The sequence below is a fragment of the Dermacentor variabilis genome, chromosome 3 (assembly GCF_050947875.1).
Source record: "Dermacentor variabilis isolate Ectoservices chromosome 3, ASM5094787v1, whole genome shotgun sequence".
Taxonomy (NCBI): Eukaryota; Metazoa; Arthropoda; class Arachnida; order Ixodida; family Ixodidae; genus Dermacentor; species Dermacentor variabilis.
The window spans coordinates 22,541,518-22,553,534 of NC_134570.1; the positions used below are offsets into that span (position 1 = coordinate 22,541,518).

Consider the following 12,017-nt stretch of genomic DNA (forward strand, 5'->3'; position numbering starts at 1 on the left):
GCCCTCGAAAAAAATGTCATGAAACAAAACACCGACAGCGCACGCCTTTTACGTTTAATCTTCTCATACTTAGATATTAAAAGTGCGAAACAATAACAGAAACCTGAAAATGATGCAATTTCATTGGCGCGGCTGTGCACTACCTCCGGGATCGGCCCACGCAAGATGCCGCGTTTCTATAGATACCAGAAAGCTCGCCTTCGCGCGCAGCGTTCGCCGCCAGCGTTTCACGGTAAACATTACGGTTACGTAAGCTGCAGCTGCCGGGACGCGTGAGAAAGGAGTCTCTGAATGCTATCGCGTTCCACTCGTAAAGGCAAAGCTTAAGCGTCCTCCAAGTATTTTAAGCATGAGAAGAACATTTCATGGTAACTTCGTGGCTTCTTCTGCAAACAAAACAAATAATTAGAGACCGACGGCAGAGCAATGGAAACAACGAGTGAAATGCATAACGAAGGCGTACGTTTTACTCGGTTCGAACTCGGGTGCACGGCTGTCCCAAGGAAATTGGTCGTCGACTACGCCACTAATTCCAAACGAGCCGGGCTCGCTTCTTAAACTGCGCGAGGCGCGCGCACCCACCTTTCCTTTGAAGACGAACAGCTCGCGTCGGATGACGGCGATGGCGTCGATGGAAGTGCTGCAGCTGTCGGGCTTCCCGTCATCCACCGGCGTCCGCGGCGGGGACTGGGGCGGCCTGGGCGCTGGCTGCCGGGGGGGCTGCCTGTCCCGGGGCTCTCCCCCTGCGACCGGCTGTCGTCCGTGCGGCCCCCGTCCCGCGGGAGACGGCGTCGTCGTCCGCGGGATGATGGGCTGCATGGACGCCCACTTGGTCGGGTACTTGGCGCCTGCGATCCGAGGCGCGTCACAGATGCGTCAATACTTGTTGCTGGGCTCGAGTTGGCTCGTACGGTGGTAAACGGGCGAAAACGCGTGAGGAGAAACGACTCTCCGGCTGTTTCGATCTTCACACGGTTTCGCGTTTTTCTTTTTTTTCTTTTCACCGTGAGATGTCGCAAGTATGGGGGATGACGTCGAGGATAGAGAAGACACGTACACGCTTCAAATGGGCAACGTTTAGGATGAATTTCCCGCGCGTCGTCGTCGCGTCAGTTCCGCACCACATGATTCATGCGGTTGAAACGGTAGCTGGCTAGACCGTTATTGCATATCGTTTGCGGTTTACGCAGAGTGGAATAGACGCGATGACACCATTCCGGAAATACACGTGAAATGCGTTGACTTCCCTCTTGAGAAGGATGAACTGTCCCTAACAGAAATATTAATGGAGAAAGAAAGAAGGAGTGAGAAACAAAGGAACAAATGTGATGACCTTCGCACAAACTGAATTATAGGTAGCAAGCAAAAGCAATAAATAAAATGACGAGAAGAAGTTACTCAAATGGTTCATCAATCAATCGTTGCAGCGATGCGGTAAATTGTGTCGCGTTAAAGAGCTAACGAAGAGGCGATGAAACACAAGACAGCTTGTGCGCGTCTTGAGTATACGTGCGGCCTGTACGTGGCAGCCTCGTGATGCCTATATTCGTATTTATTTATTTATTTATTTATTTATTTATTTATTTATTTATAAATGTCTGACTATGTTTCCGGCGCAGCTTGTTTAAACATAAAATACCAACGTGACTTAACGTAAGCGTTACGAGTATCGCGCCGTGTACCACGTTTCTCGCTTCCTCTTCGCTGCCGCACAACCAATTTCCGGAGACGCGTATACGTGTTTGTGGAAATAAGGCGAAATGAGTGGAGAAGCGAAGCCTTCCTCCGGTTTCAATGCGTGCAACGTGACGGCTCGCCACAGAGTCTGCACGGTGTGCTCCACAGAGGACGTCCCAGACACGCTCGCCGAACTAGATGAGCGGAGAGAAGAATCGGGAGCTTCCTCCGCGGGTCCAACCTCGTCACTGAGACGCTGATTACTTTCTCCACCGCTTGGTCAAATTTCCGGCCGGGTGGTCGGGGCTTATAGGTGCTTTTCTCCTTTCGGCTCGCAAATGAATTTCTGCTTCCCATGCGAGTGCCAGTGGGTGAGAGGTGCTTTTATGGCCGGGTTTGTCTCCGTAAAGGCACAGTATACGATGATGAAGACGCTCAGCCATGGCAGGGCAGGAGACAGCGTAATAGAAATAATTATTTTATAACGAGAGAAACGAAAAATACGAAAGGAAAGACGCCAAGAAACAAGAATAGTATGCAACCTAGCAGGTGAATTAACCTGAACAAAAAAAAAATATCGAAAGAGACACACTAATGAGTAAAAGTAAACCTGCTCCTTTGTTAGCTCGAAATGTAGGAATTTTGTCCGCTTAGAGGGCCGGAAGAAAAAGCAATGAACTTACAAAACATTATCGAAACAAATACATAACGCAATATCAAAACACTGTAGAAAGACGGTCATGAAGCTCGGTGAAAGGCAGCGCGCGCGCGCGCGCGCGCGCACGCGCACACACACACACACACACACACACACACACACACACACACACACACACACACACACACACACACACACACACACACACACACACACACACACACACACACACACACACACACACACACACACACACACACACACACACACACACACACACACACACACACACACGCACACACACACGCACGCACGCACGCACGCACGCACACACGCACGCACGCACGCGAAGAGAGAGAGAGAGGTCAGATGAGTACAAGAACAGCACAAGCATTAACTGGTCATGGATACAAAGAGAAAAATTAAAATCGCGCATAAATTACATTTCACGCGTATCATTGATTAAGACATTGCTAAAGGGGAAAAAATATAGAGTTCTGAAAGCCAATCGCCTTCTCCTTATCAGTGTAGACTGCCAACGTATTCAGTGGATACTCTATTTTCGTTCGTATGTTCGGCCGTTCTGGAGGAAGAAACGTCTTCAAAACTAGCGAGGTTGAGTCCTTGATTCCTTTAGAATGCAGTGTGGTCCTCCTCTACTCATGAACAATGCACTAAATCCGAGTAGATGCTGTCACTATCCGTGACGTCACGGCAATTTGATGCAGCAACATCAGTGAGGCGTCACCCTACGCTTTCCTTTTCTTTCGTTTTTATGGCTTATCAAGCCTCTTCTCAGGGTAAAGTGGTCTCTACTTTACCCATCTATGCGTCACTGGTTTTCCAGTGACGCATATTGACGCATATTCATATATGCATCTTTTGCTTGCGTCTCTCTCTCTCTCTCCGCTGGAACAGCTCACAAAAGTTGCCAGGTTGCGGTTTTGTATATTTTGTACCCTGAATACACATAAGCCAACCTCACTGAACTGGTTCAGAGAGTGCAGCACTTTCTTATTCATTTTTCTGTTACCCTTCACTCCTCTCTTCGTTTTGTGGCGATCCAGTGCCAGTTCAGCTGGTTCCTTATAATCTGTATATGGTCCAGCTGGTGCAGCATTTCAAGGCTGGCGCAAACTGGGTACTGGCTTAACAAGCCTTTCTTCGTTAAAGCACTGCATGGTACATTTTGAAATCCCCAAAAGCGCCGTGTAGCTGTCAAATACATCTTAAGAAGTCTTGAAATGCGTCTTCAATTGCTGACTACCTTTTTTTTTCATTGGAACATCGATCATTCGATATAATCTAGCATGCATTTAGCTTTGTTTATTTATTGAGGCATATGGCTTACTGTATAAGTAGCATGTCCGTATAATTGTATGTTTCTATGAGCTTCTGCATCAGTATCTTCTTTTACTTCGGAACAGGTATGACCTATATAGTAGGTAACCCTGTATGTGAAAGTTTTTTACTCTGGGACTCAACATCGCAGCGGTGCTATGGTACAGGCGGGTCTTGCGCTACCATACGTGCCCCAAGGAGGTGGCCAGCTGAGTTGTCGCTGCTGCTACCGTAGGAGTCCCATGCCAGTTGGTGCAGCATTGTCAAGGATAAACTAGCGCCATTGACAGGACGGAAAGCAAAGCGTGGTAACGGGAGCGCTGCGTCGCCTCGTCTTGCTTTCCGTCCCGTCTATTGCGCTACGTTGTTCTGGACGACGCTGCTATATAGTATTGCGTTACCCTGTGTTGTTCGCTCCGTTATAAGATGAGAAATAAGAGATGCGCACGCAAACGCAAGCATGCGCACGCACACACGGGAACGCACCGTAGAGCCTCTGGATGCCCACTTTGTCGTCGTACGGCAGCTGGAAGTCGTCCTTGACTCCCTGGTAGTAGGGGTACATGAGCGACCCGGGAACCGACGAGTGGGACAGGCCCAGCGAGTGGCCGAATTCGTGCGCCGCCACAGCGAAGAGGCTCACCTCTGCATGCAACAAGAGGAGGGAAAAGAACACGTCAAGTTGAAAGTCTGTTTCAAATATCGCCAGCACACAGTGACACACCAACACAAATGACCTCGAATTCGCTAGCGAGAGAGAGAGGCACGGCTTAACAGCGACTACTCCCTCTCTCCACATATAAGGTGGTGTCCAAGGGCAACATTATTGCCCGAAAGCATATCTTCTCACTATAGCCTATCTTCTGCGTCATACTCTCGCAAAAAAATGAATAAAAATACAAATAAATAATAAAGGAATACGCGATTCACTGGTTATCCATCTATCGCCACTAAACTTTCTTAAGTTAGAGGCGATAAGAGTTTTCTTAAGTCCGCGCCACAGGTTTTGCCAAAAGTGCCAGAATGCCGCACTGTAGCCAACGCATCTAGCGCAAATATGTGCATCGATTTGCTGTACCGTCACAATTCGGCCGCCAGTTGCAGGCGAAGCGCGCGCGGACGTCGAAGACGCGCGCCCGAGCATAAACGCAAGCGCGCAAAGAGGACGGGTGCAGGCGGTGGGGGGTCCTGCCTGAGCGCGCCGTGTGAGAAGAGTTTCGCGCAATACAAAAAGCAGCGCTTTGCGCTCAACAGCAGCCGCCGCCGCTGCAAGAAAGCTTTGGCGGCTGCCGATCGAAGAGGCCTCCCTCCTCATCGCGGCGCCGACGTCGCCCAGCGATGCACTCCTGCGGCCCACGTCCTCGTCGCCGTCTTGGCTTTCGACCGCTCCCATTCTCCCCGCGGCGCCGATTGGGCGGCCGCCCTAGCTCCTCTGGCAGTGTTCGGTGCCCCCCTTCTCTGACCCTTTCCTGTTCTTCTTTTTCTTCCTTTTCTTTCCCCCATCCTCCCTCCCTCCTGCCGAGAAAAACGCGCTTCAGGCGTCGTCAAATAAGGCCCGCTTGGGCTCTGCGGTCATTGAGAACAGCTGACGCGGAGGTGGCAGCGGCGAGCCCTGCGAGTGAGGTCCACTGTGTCAAGCGTCTGCCGCGCGGACCCCCACCCTCCTCCACCGACTGCCCCGCCCGAGGTCCCATTGGGCCCCTTCCTCGCGTACAGGGCACATATTCCTTGCGAAACTTGGCGAGACAAGCGACCTGGCACAGACGCAATCAATTCAGACAAACAAAAGTGCACATGGCAGAATTGAACCGTGGCTGCGCCGTCTCCGGAGCAGACCTTGTCGTAATGGCTCTTTCGAGCTGTGCGAAGATCTTGGCCTGCTGTTTCCTGTTTCTCCAGTATCCATCCAACTCTAAATTTCGGTCACTGTTTATCGGTATACCCTAACTTTCTTGTTTGCACAACCTTTCGCGCAGACGGGCTTTTGTGCGCATTCTTGCGTCTATGCCAAACAAATATGAGCGTTAGAACCTTTTCCCGTCTGCTCCGCTCATCGCTCTTAGTGTTCCATGATCGTCCACGTTTCTTTCCACTTTGTTTTCTTCTTGTAATAGTTTGCAAGTGCTCGCAACAAGTCACTACTTCGCATCGAACCACGCATCAGTTCGCCGACTTGCGAAGCGCCTCGGAAGGCGCTTCGCAAGTCGGCGAGCTTTCTCTTGTCGTCCCGGAACGACAAGAGAAAGCTCGAGTAATCGGCTGCTTCTCTGGATGTCCGGTTCTCCGTCGCACGAAATGTGTCCGCGTTCTCCTTTGCGGTGAAATTTACATTGCAAGATTTTTTTCATCTTCCAGGAAATATGTCCTACACTTTGCCAGAAAGGTTAACAAAAAGGCGACGCGACAATTAGAAAACATGTGCGAGCTCTGCTTGCGAAACAAAAATTACACAATTTTCGGGAACGTCCGCAAAACAACGAAATGTACCGATGATAGCCTTATCTTGTGCATGCGCAGTGCTTCCACAGCTGCATTTGCTGCTGTGTGACCCTTTTCCAGTTGCCTTATAGCACGACGTTCGCTCTGTATTTCCATATGCTTGCTCTTTCTATATCTGTCTTATACATAAAGAGAGTTTCGGTCGAGCAATGATACACACTAAATATCCTACTTCACTCTTCTTATATGCCAATGTTGAATCGGGCGAGAGATCACAAAGCTTGCTGTTGAGAAATGACGTGAGAAATCACAATGCACAATAGGAACAAATGCACACACTTAAAGCGCTGCGTGTATGCATGAGCTCGCCCCCTTCATTTGTGACTTGATGTCTTTTGCACTATTCTTCGTCGGCATACTCCGTATACAACAGGTCACGTTCTCTTCATCCCTTAAACCACTTCCCCCTGCGTAGCGTAGCAAACCGGACGTCCGTCTGTATAACTCCCCTTCCTTTTTCATATTTTTTTTCTTTAAGTCATAACTTTATTTGGCTACTTCGGCCATTTTGGATGGTTGGGCGATCTCGCATAATGAGCAGTGGCACATATCACGTGACCCAAGTTGGCTACTTAACTTGCGACACCAGGTGTGTGCTGGTTGCTGCGTTGTCGAGCAGACAACATGGTCAACTGAGTGTTTGCCCCGGATAGACAACCTGCTGATGGCTACTGTCTGGCCTAGTAGACAACTTAGTCACTGGGTATATGTGCCCGAACTGACAACCTCGGCATTGCCTATGTGATATTGGTATGAGTTCATTCTCGGTCAATCCCCCAGAATGGATGTACCAATAAGGTGACAGGAAGGGTATACAGCATTACTATACTAAAGCGATAGCGCATCATCCGCGACAGATACCGGGAATAGATGGGGTTGCTAGTTTCAACTATGAGGTACAGTGATTACAACAAGATGTACTGTGTCGTGGTATCATTCGGCATTGTGGTTGGCAGCGAGATTTCCAGTTAGTGTGCCTGCTCGTGTGCCCATGCATGAATAATGTTTCATGATTCACAGATGGCACGGGCATGCGCAGCAGATTATACAAGAAAGCAATCGCTAACTTTGATAATCAACTTCGATGATTTAAGCGACATCTTATTTCTCTCTGCCAACCACGCGCGCTCTCCACCCATCTTCACCGGTGCGCATTCCAGTGCCACTAACAAATAGCTTTTGTGCCTCTCCTTTAACCACATCTGTGACCTCACGTATCAACTTCTCTCTGGCACATCGGTCGATCACAAACCGCAGAAGATAAGCATAACAGACCGAATGAACGAAATGAAGATCCCAGAGAGTTAGAATAAAAGAGTCGTAGATTAGCAAAGAAGATATAAACAGATGTTTCGAAAACGGTTTCATTATCGTCGCTATTTAAAGGGTGTGTGGGTCGATCGTGTAATGCATGCTGTGGACCCTCAATGGTATGCGCACTGAAGTATGCACATGAGGCTACGAAGTAGACCTTACTGGCTACCACCAGTATACTCAGAAGGTGGCAGCTCTTCAAGATCGACAGAAGGCGAGCTCACTATATTCGCGTATGAGCGAATGTCAGTGCTCGTCAAATCTTTCATTACCGCATACATTGGCTTTTCTCACATAGAGCTCTCCTTGTAGCTCCGAAGCTGAATTTTTTTTAATTTTAATTACCCAAAGTTGATAGGATCATGTTGATATTGTATGTACGCTTTTACTTAAATACTGCAAGTTCAGCGTCATGGCAAACTTCTGTCAGCGTCGGACGCGTTCATTCGCGCGAATACAGACGCTACTCACTCTTTAGAGGAGCCCCCAAAGTGACGGACCGCCTTGAAGTAACAATATTCGTGACGTCAAAATACCCCGCTCTTTGCTTTCCCTGCAGACGCGGACTCGGGAGATTCGCATCAAGCCTCCGCAACATCTTATCCCCGCTGTATATACCCGCTGGCATATGCATCGCATCCGCATGCGGCGCGCATCCTTTTAAGCGAGTTTTGCTCGGCGTGAAAACGTGGTGCATACGCGATGCGCGCGTCAGGCTGCGTGCGCGGTGGCGGACAGTCAGCGATCGCGAACAAGAGGCGCGCCCGCGATGAATACATTATCGCGCAACAATAGGCCTCTCTGGCGCGAGGCAGATGGAGGGGAAAGATAAAAAAGCGAGCAGTGCCGGCAGCGGCGGAAGAGAAGGCGGCGAGGCACGAAATGTGTTTCTTGGAAAGTGAATCACGGCCGCCTCTTCCCTCCCGAAGTGCCCGAGCCACACGCGGCCAGCGCCTGACAAAATGCGCTGGCGCTGTGGCTTTCTCGTCGTCTGCCGATGCCACTTCCCCGCGTCCTTCAATCGATACGCCGGCACTTTTACTGCAGCTTTCTTGAGGCCCGAGTAATGCGCCGGCGGCGATGCGCCTACTCGCCTGTGCGGTGCCGGCATGCGTTCGGCGGTCGTCGTGAAATAAGCCGCTCTCGCTGCAGATGCAGCCTTTCGTAGCATTCGTGCCGTACACCCCGCAACCTTTGTAGGAGCCGATAAGTTTTGCCTTTCTGATCCCTTGACATGTGTCGACTCGACTGCTACGGCGGGACGAGTCTCCAGCGGAAGCTTGGTGCCCTCCTGTGCGCGATGTTGTTTCTAACCGTAGATTTCTTGATCGTAAGATGCTGCTCAATTCCCGAAGAACATTTATGACTTATATAGGGAGACGCTTTTGGCCACTGTTATACAGACGTCCACACTACTGTCTAGATAGCTCGGGCGCCGCAGCAAATGAATAGTAATTACACGGTTCAAGGTACCGGGATGAATACTGTGTGACCTGTCTGAGTTGTCCTATGACTTTCGCCTTTAGCGAGTATTGTCTCTCAAACCGACAGCAGTGCACACGTATGAAATTGTTTGCATCACAGCGCACTAATTAATTCAGCGCTCTAACCTCTATAGAGGGAAGTGTGGACGACTGTACACCGCCGCCTCTCGACTAGCAGGAAAGGGCCTCTTCGCAGTCCACGGCCATTCGATGTAGGTAAAATACGAGCGAGTCGTCCCCTCCTCGTACCGCGACGTCCCGATGGCGACGTCGCCGCTAACTGACTCACTGTGCGCGCGCTGCCCGGCGGCGTCCTCCGGGCTGGCGCGCGGGTCGCCCGCGGCGCCGGTCTGGGCCAACTTCTCGGAAGAGGTGGCCCACCCCGTTCCTCTCGCGTTCCTTTCTGGCTGCCGCTGGCCGAATGCTGGAAACGTGTTTAGGGAGCCCCCGCAGTGCCGCTCCGAGGCGTCCGTGATCGATGGGCGCAATTACCAAAAGTGATGCATGACTTGACCGCGACAACAACGCCGCGCACACCGAGCGCGCCGTCGCGGCAGGAGGGCCATTCCGAGAGAAGGAACTATGTGAAACAAAACCTTTCCGCACACGCTAAGGGAAGCTCGCGAGAGAGAGAGATAAAGAAAAGGGGCGTGGGGAGGATGACCGAAGTTGCGTTAAAAGAGTGAGGAGGACGACAAATAACGAGCATAGCGCGGACTAATAGAAAGCGAAAAAAGAACAAAAAAAAAAGGAGGCGGGGGAGGGGGGGGGGCGGTGGCGCTGCGTGGCTTCCGAAACAAGGGACGCAGCGCGTCGTCCGGAGATCGTCTTCCCTGTTTTCCCGTCAGCCTCTGGCACGGTGGGGCTGCAGCACGACGGCGATTTTGGTCTCCGAGAGACAAAGGCAGCCGCCCCCCTCAGCGCGCTTAGGCGGGAGCGCCCCGCCGCTCGCCTAGCTCCGTCCTTGACGTCGGCGTTGCTGGCGTTCTCGCTGTTTTCTGGTGCGTTCGGACGCGCGTGCGAAGAGCTGCGCAAGCGAAGAAAGAGCGCGCGCGCGCGGCCTCTCGGCGTTCCGTGACCCGAGCGAAAGCGCCGGCTTATCGTCGCCGGCGAAACTTTCCTCCTGCGCCCCGCGCGCGCTGTCACACTTGGCCACGCTCCGGCGACCGCGAACACTCCACGCGCCGCGCCGCCGACGCGGCTTCGGTGCAACAAAGGGGCTCTCGGTTGGGGAGCTCTTCTCGCCAGGCGCACTTGCTTGCTTGCCCCGCGGAGTGACGTACGCATGCGCAGGAACGAGGAGAACTGTGTGCGCGCGGCTCTCTCGCTACCGCGCAGCTGATTGTCCGTGGAGCAAAAGAAACCCTCTTTTACGATCTTAACGAAAAGGTCGGGTTCAGCACGCGGCTCGTAGAAAAAGGTGATGCGAAGCGGCATCGCTTCACTTTTGGTCATCAGCACATCTCGTTTAATGATGATGATGACGACGTTAATGATGATTATGATAATAATTATAGGATAATGATAACGACGAAAATAGCTGACGCACACGTTTGGCGTCATTTATGACGCAGGAGGTGTGCGCAAGGACCGGACTGTTACGTAACGTCGGCACCAGTAATAAACACAGCGATTCTTTTCAGCTGATCATGTAATCCGAAAGAGGCGGCAGCAGTAGCGCGCTTGCGAATAACATATCAATTATGCACGCCTTGTGAATCCGACTGTGCCTTTCTCTTTTCATCGTAAATCCGCTGCAAGAGCGAGAACCGAATTAACGAAGCTTTGCGTTCGTAAGTGATGCCTGCCACTGGCCGGCCGCCCTCGCTAATAGCATGTCCAACGTCAGGACTGGCTGGAATTTCCCCTCACGAACAATTCCAGCGTAAGGGCTTTTTGTGAATACGGGCTCTAAATTTATCGAATTAGCGCATGCGCGTCACGTGCAGCGCAACACTTTAGTTTTGCGAGCTCCTTACTTACGTTAAGTGTAAAAAAAAATAATAAACGTAATAGCGGAAGCAAGAGCAACTCCACACGCTTCAGCGAAAGCCGCTCCAAGTAAACGCAGGCACCAGCGCTGAAATGTACGGGGAGCCGCCAGGAAGCAATAACGAGGCACCCAATAAAAGCTGGAAATAAATCACGTTCCTCGTAGATTTTTTTTCTCTCCGGCTCTGTACTCGACGATCAAAGCTTCGATCAATGTTCCGCCCGGAGTATAAGGTTGCGCTATAGGTCGCTGTAAAAGTGATACGCTGCGAGCAGGCCGTGTATAGCGCGCACGGCGAGTTTTCGTCGCGTCAGGTGTCCAACGGGGCGAGAACGATCGGTAACGGCCCCCTCGAGTACCGCTGTACGTAGCGAACAGAATGATAGCTCGGAACAAACGAAGCGGTTTTTGCGACATAAGCGCATAATGTAAGACACTCGCGTGTCTTGGTTTACGCATTATTATTGGCGTTATGCACTTCGAGGTCCGCTTTAAGCAGCTATTGGCTAACGCATTCCAGTTGTTCTGCATGTATTTCGTTTATTGTTATCTCTCTATTTCCCGTTTACCTGTTTGAGCAGCGTGTTCATCCCTTGAAACACTCGTTCGCTAACTCACGCTTTCAGGCGTTTCCACGAGCGTAGCGCTCATTCTTTTTTTTTCTTCTTTTTTTTATTGCGATGGCAATTACATGGACACCCCAGGTGAATTTTTGCCGTCGAAGTCGTCGTGACGTTCCGTATATACTTACGTATACGTATGCCACGTGCTTATTTAAGCCGCATATGCAAGGTATGATGCTGTACTATCCAATCGTAAAAAGTGCTCAAACCAGGTCTTACATTCTTGATCGATTTATTCCTCAGAATATTTGGTAATTGCAGCGGGCAAATAAATGTAATTAAATATTTTCGTCGCAGCGCGTGCCTTTTATATTAAATCTTCTCAGACTATAAATAAGTGCAACACAAAATTAGTGATCGAAATCTGAAAGTGACGTAATTTCACTGGCACCGCTCTTTACTGGCAGCACAGCGACGTCTACATGTGC

General features: G+C 50.7%; 1 protein-coding gene across 2 annotated transcripts in view; it reads right to left on the reverse strand.

Moving 5' to 3' along the window:
* The window catches only part of LOC142575265 (matrix metalloproteinase-2-like), a 270,084-nt gene that overhangs the window by 12,006 nt on the left and 246,061 nt on the right, over positions 1 to 12,017 (reverse strand). For both annotated transcript variants that reach the window (XM_075684477.1, XM_075684478.1), the window contains exons 4-5: positions 4,163 to 4,321; positions 583 to 848 (exon numbers count right to left, since the gene is read on the reverse strand). In XM_075684477.1, the coding sequence (XP_075540592.1) occupies positions 583 to 848; positions 4,163 to 4,321 (425 nt within the window). The remainder of the gene's footprint in view (positions 1 to 582; positions 849 to 4,162; positions 4,322 to 12,017) is intronic.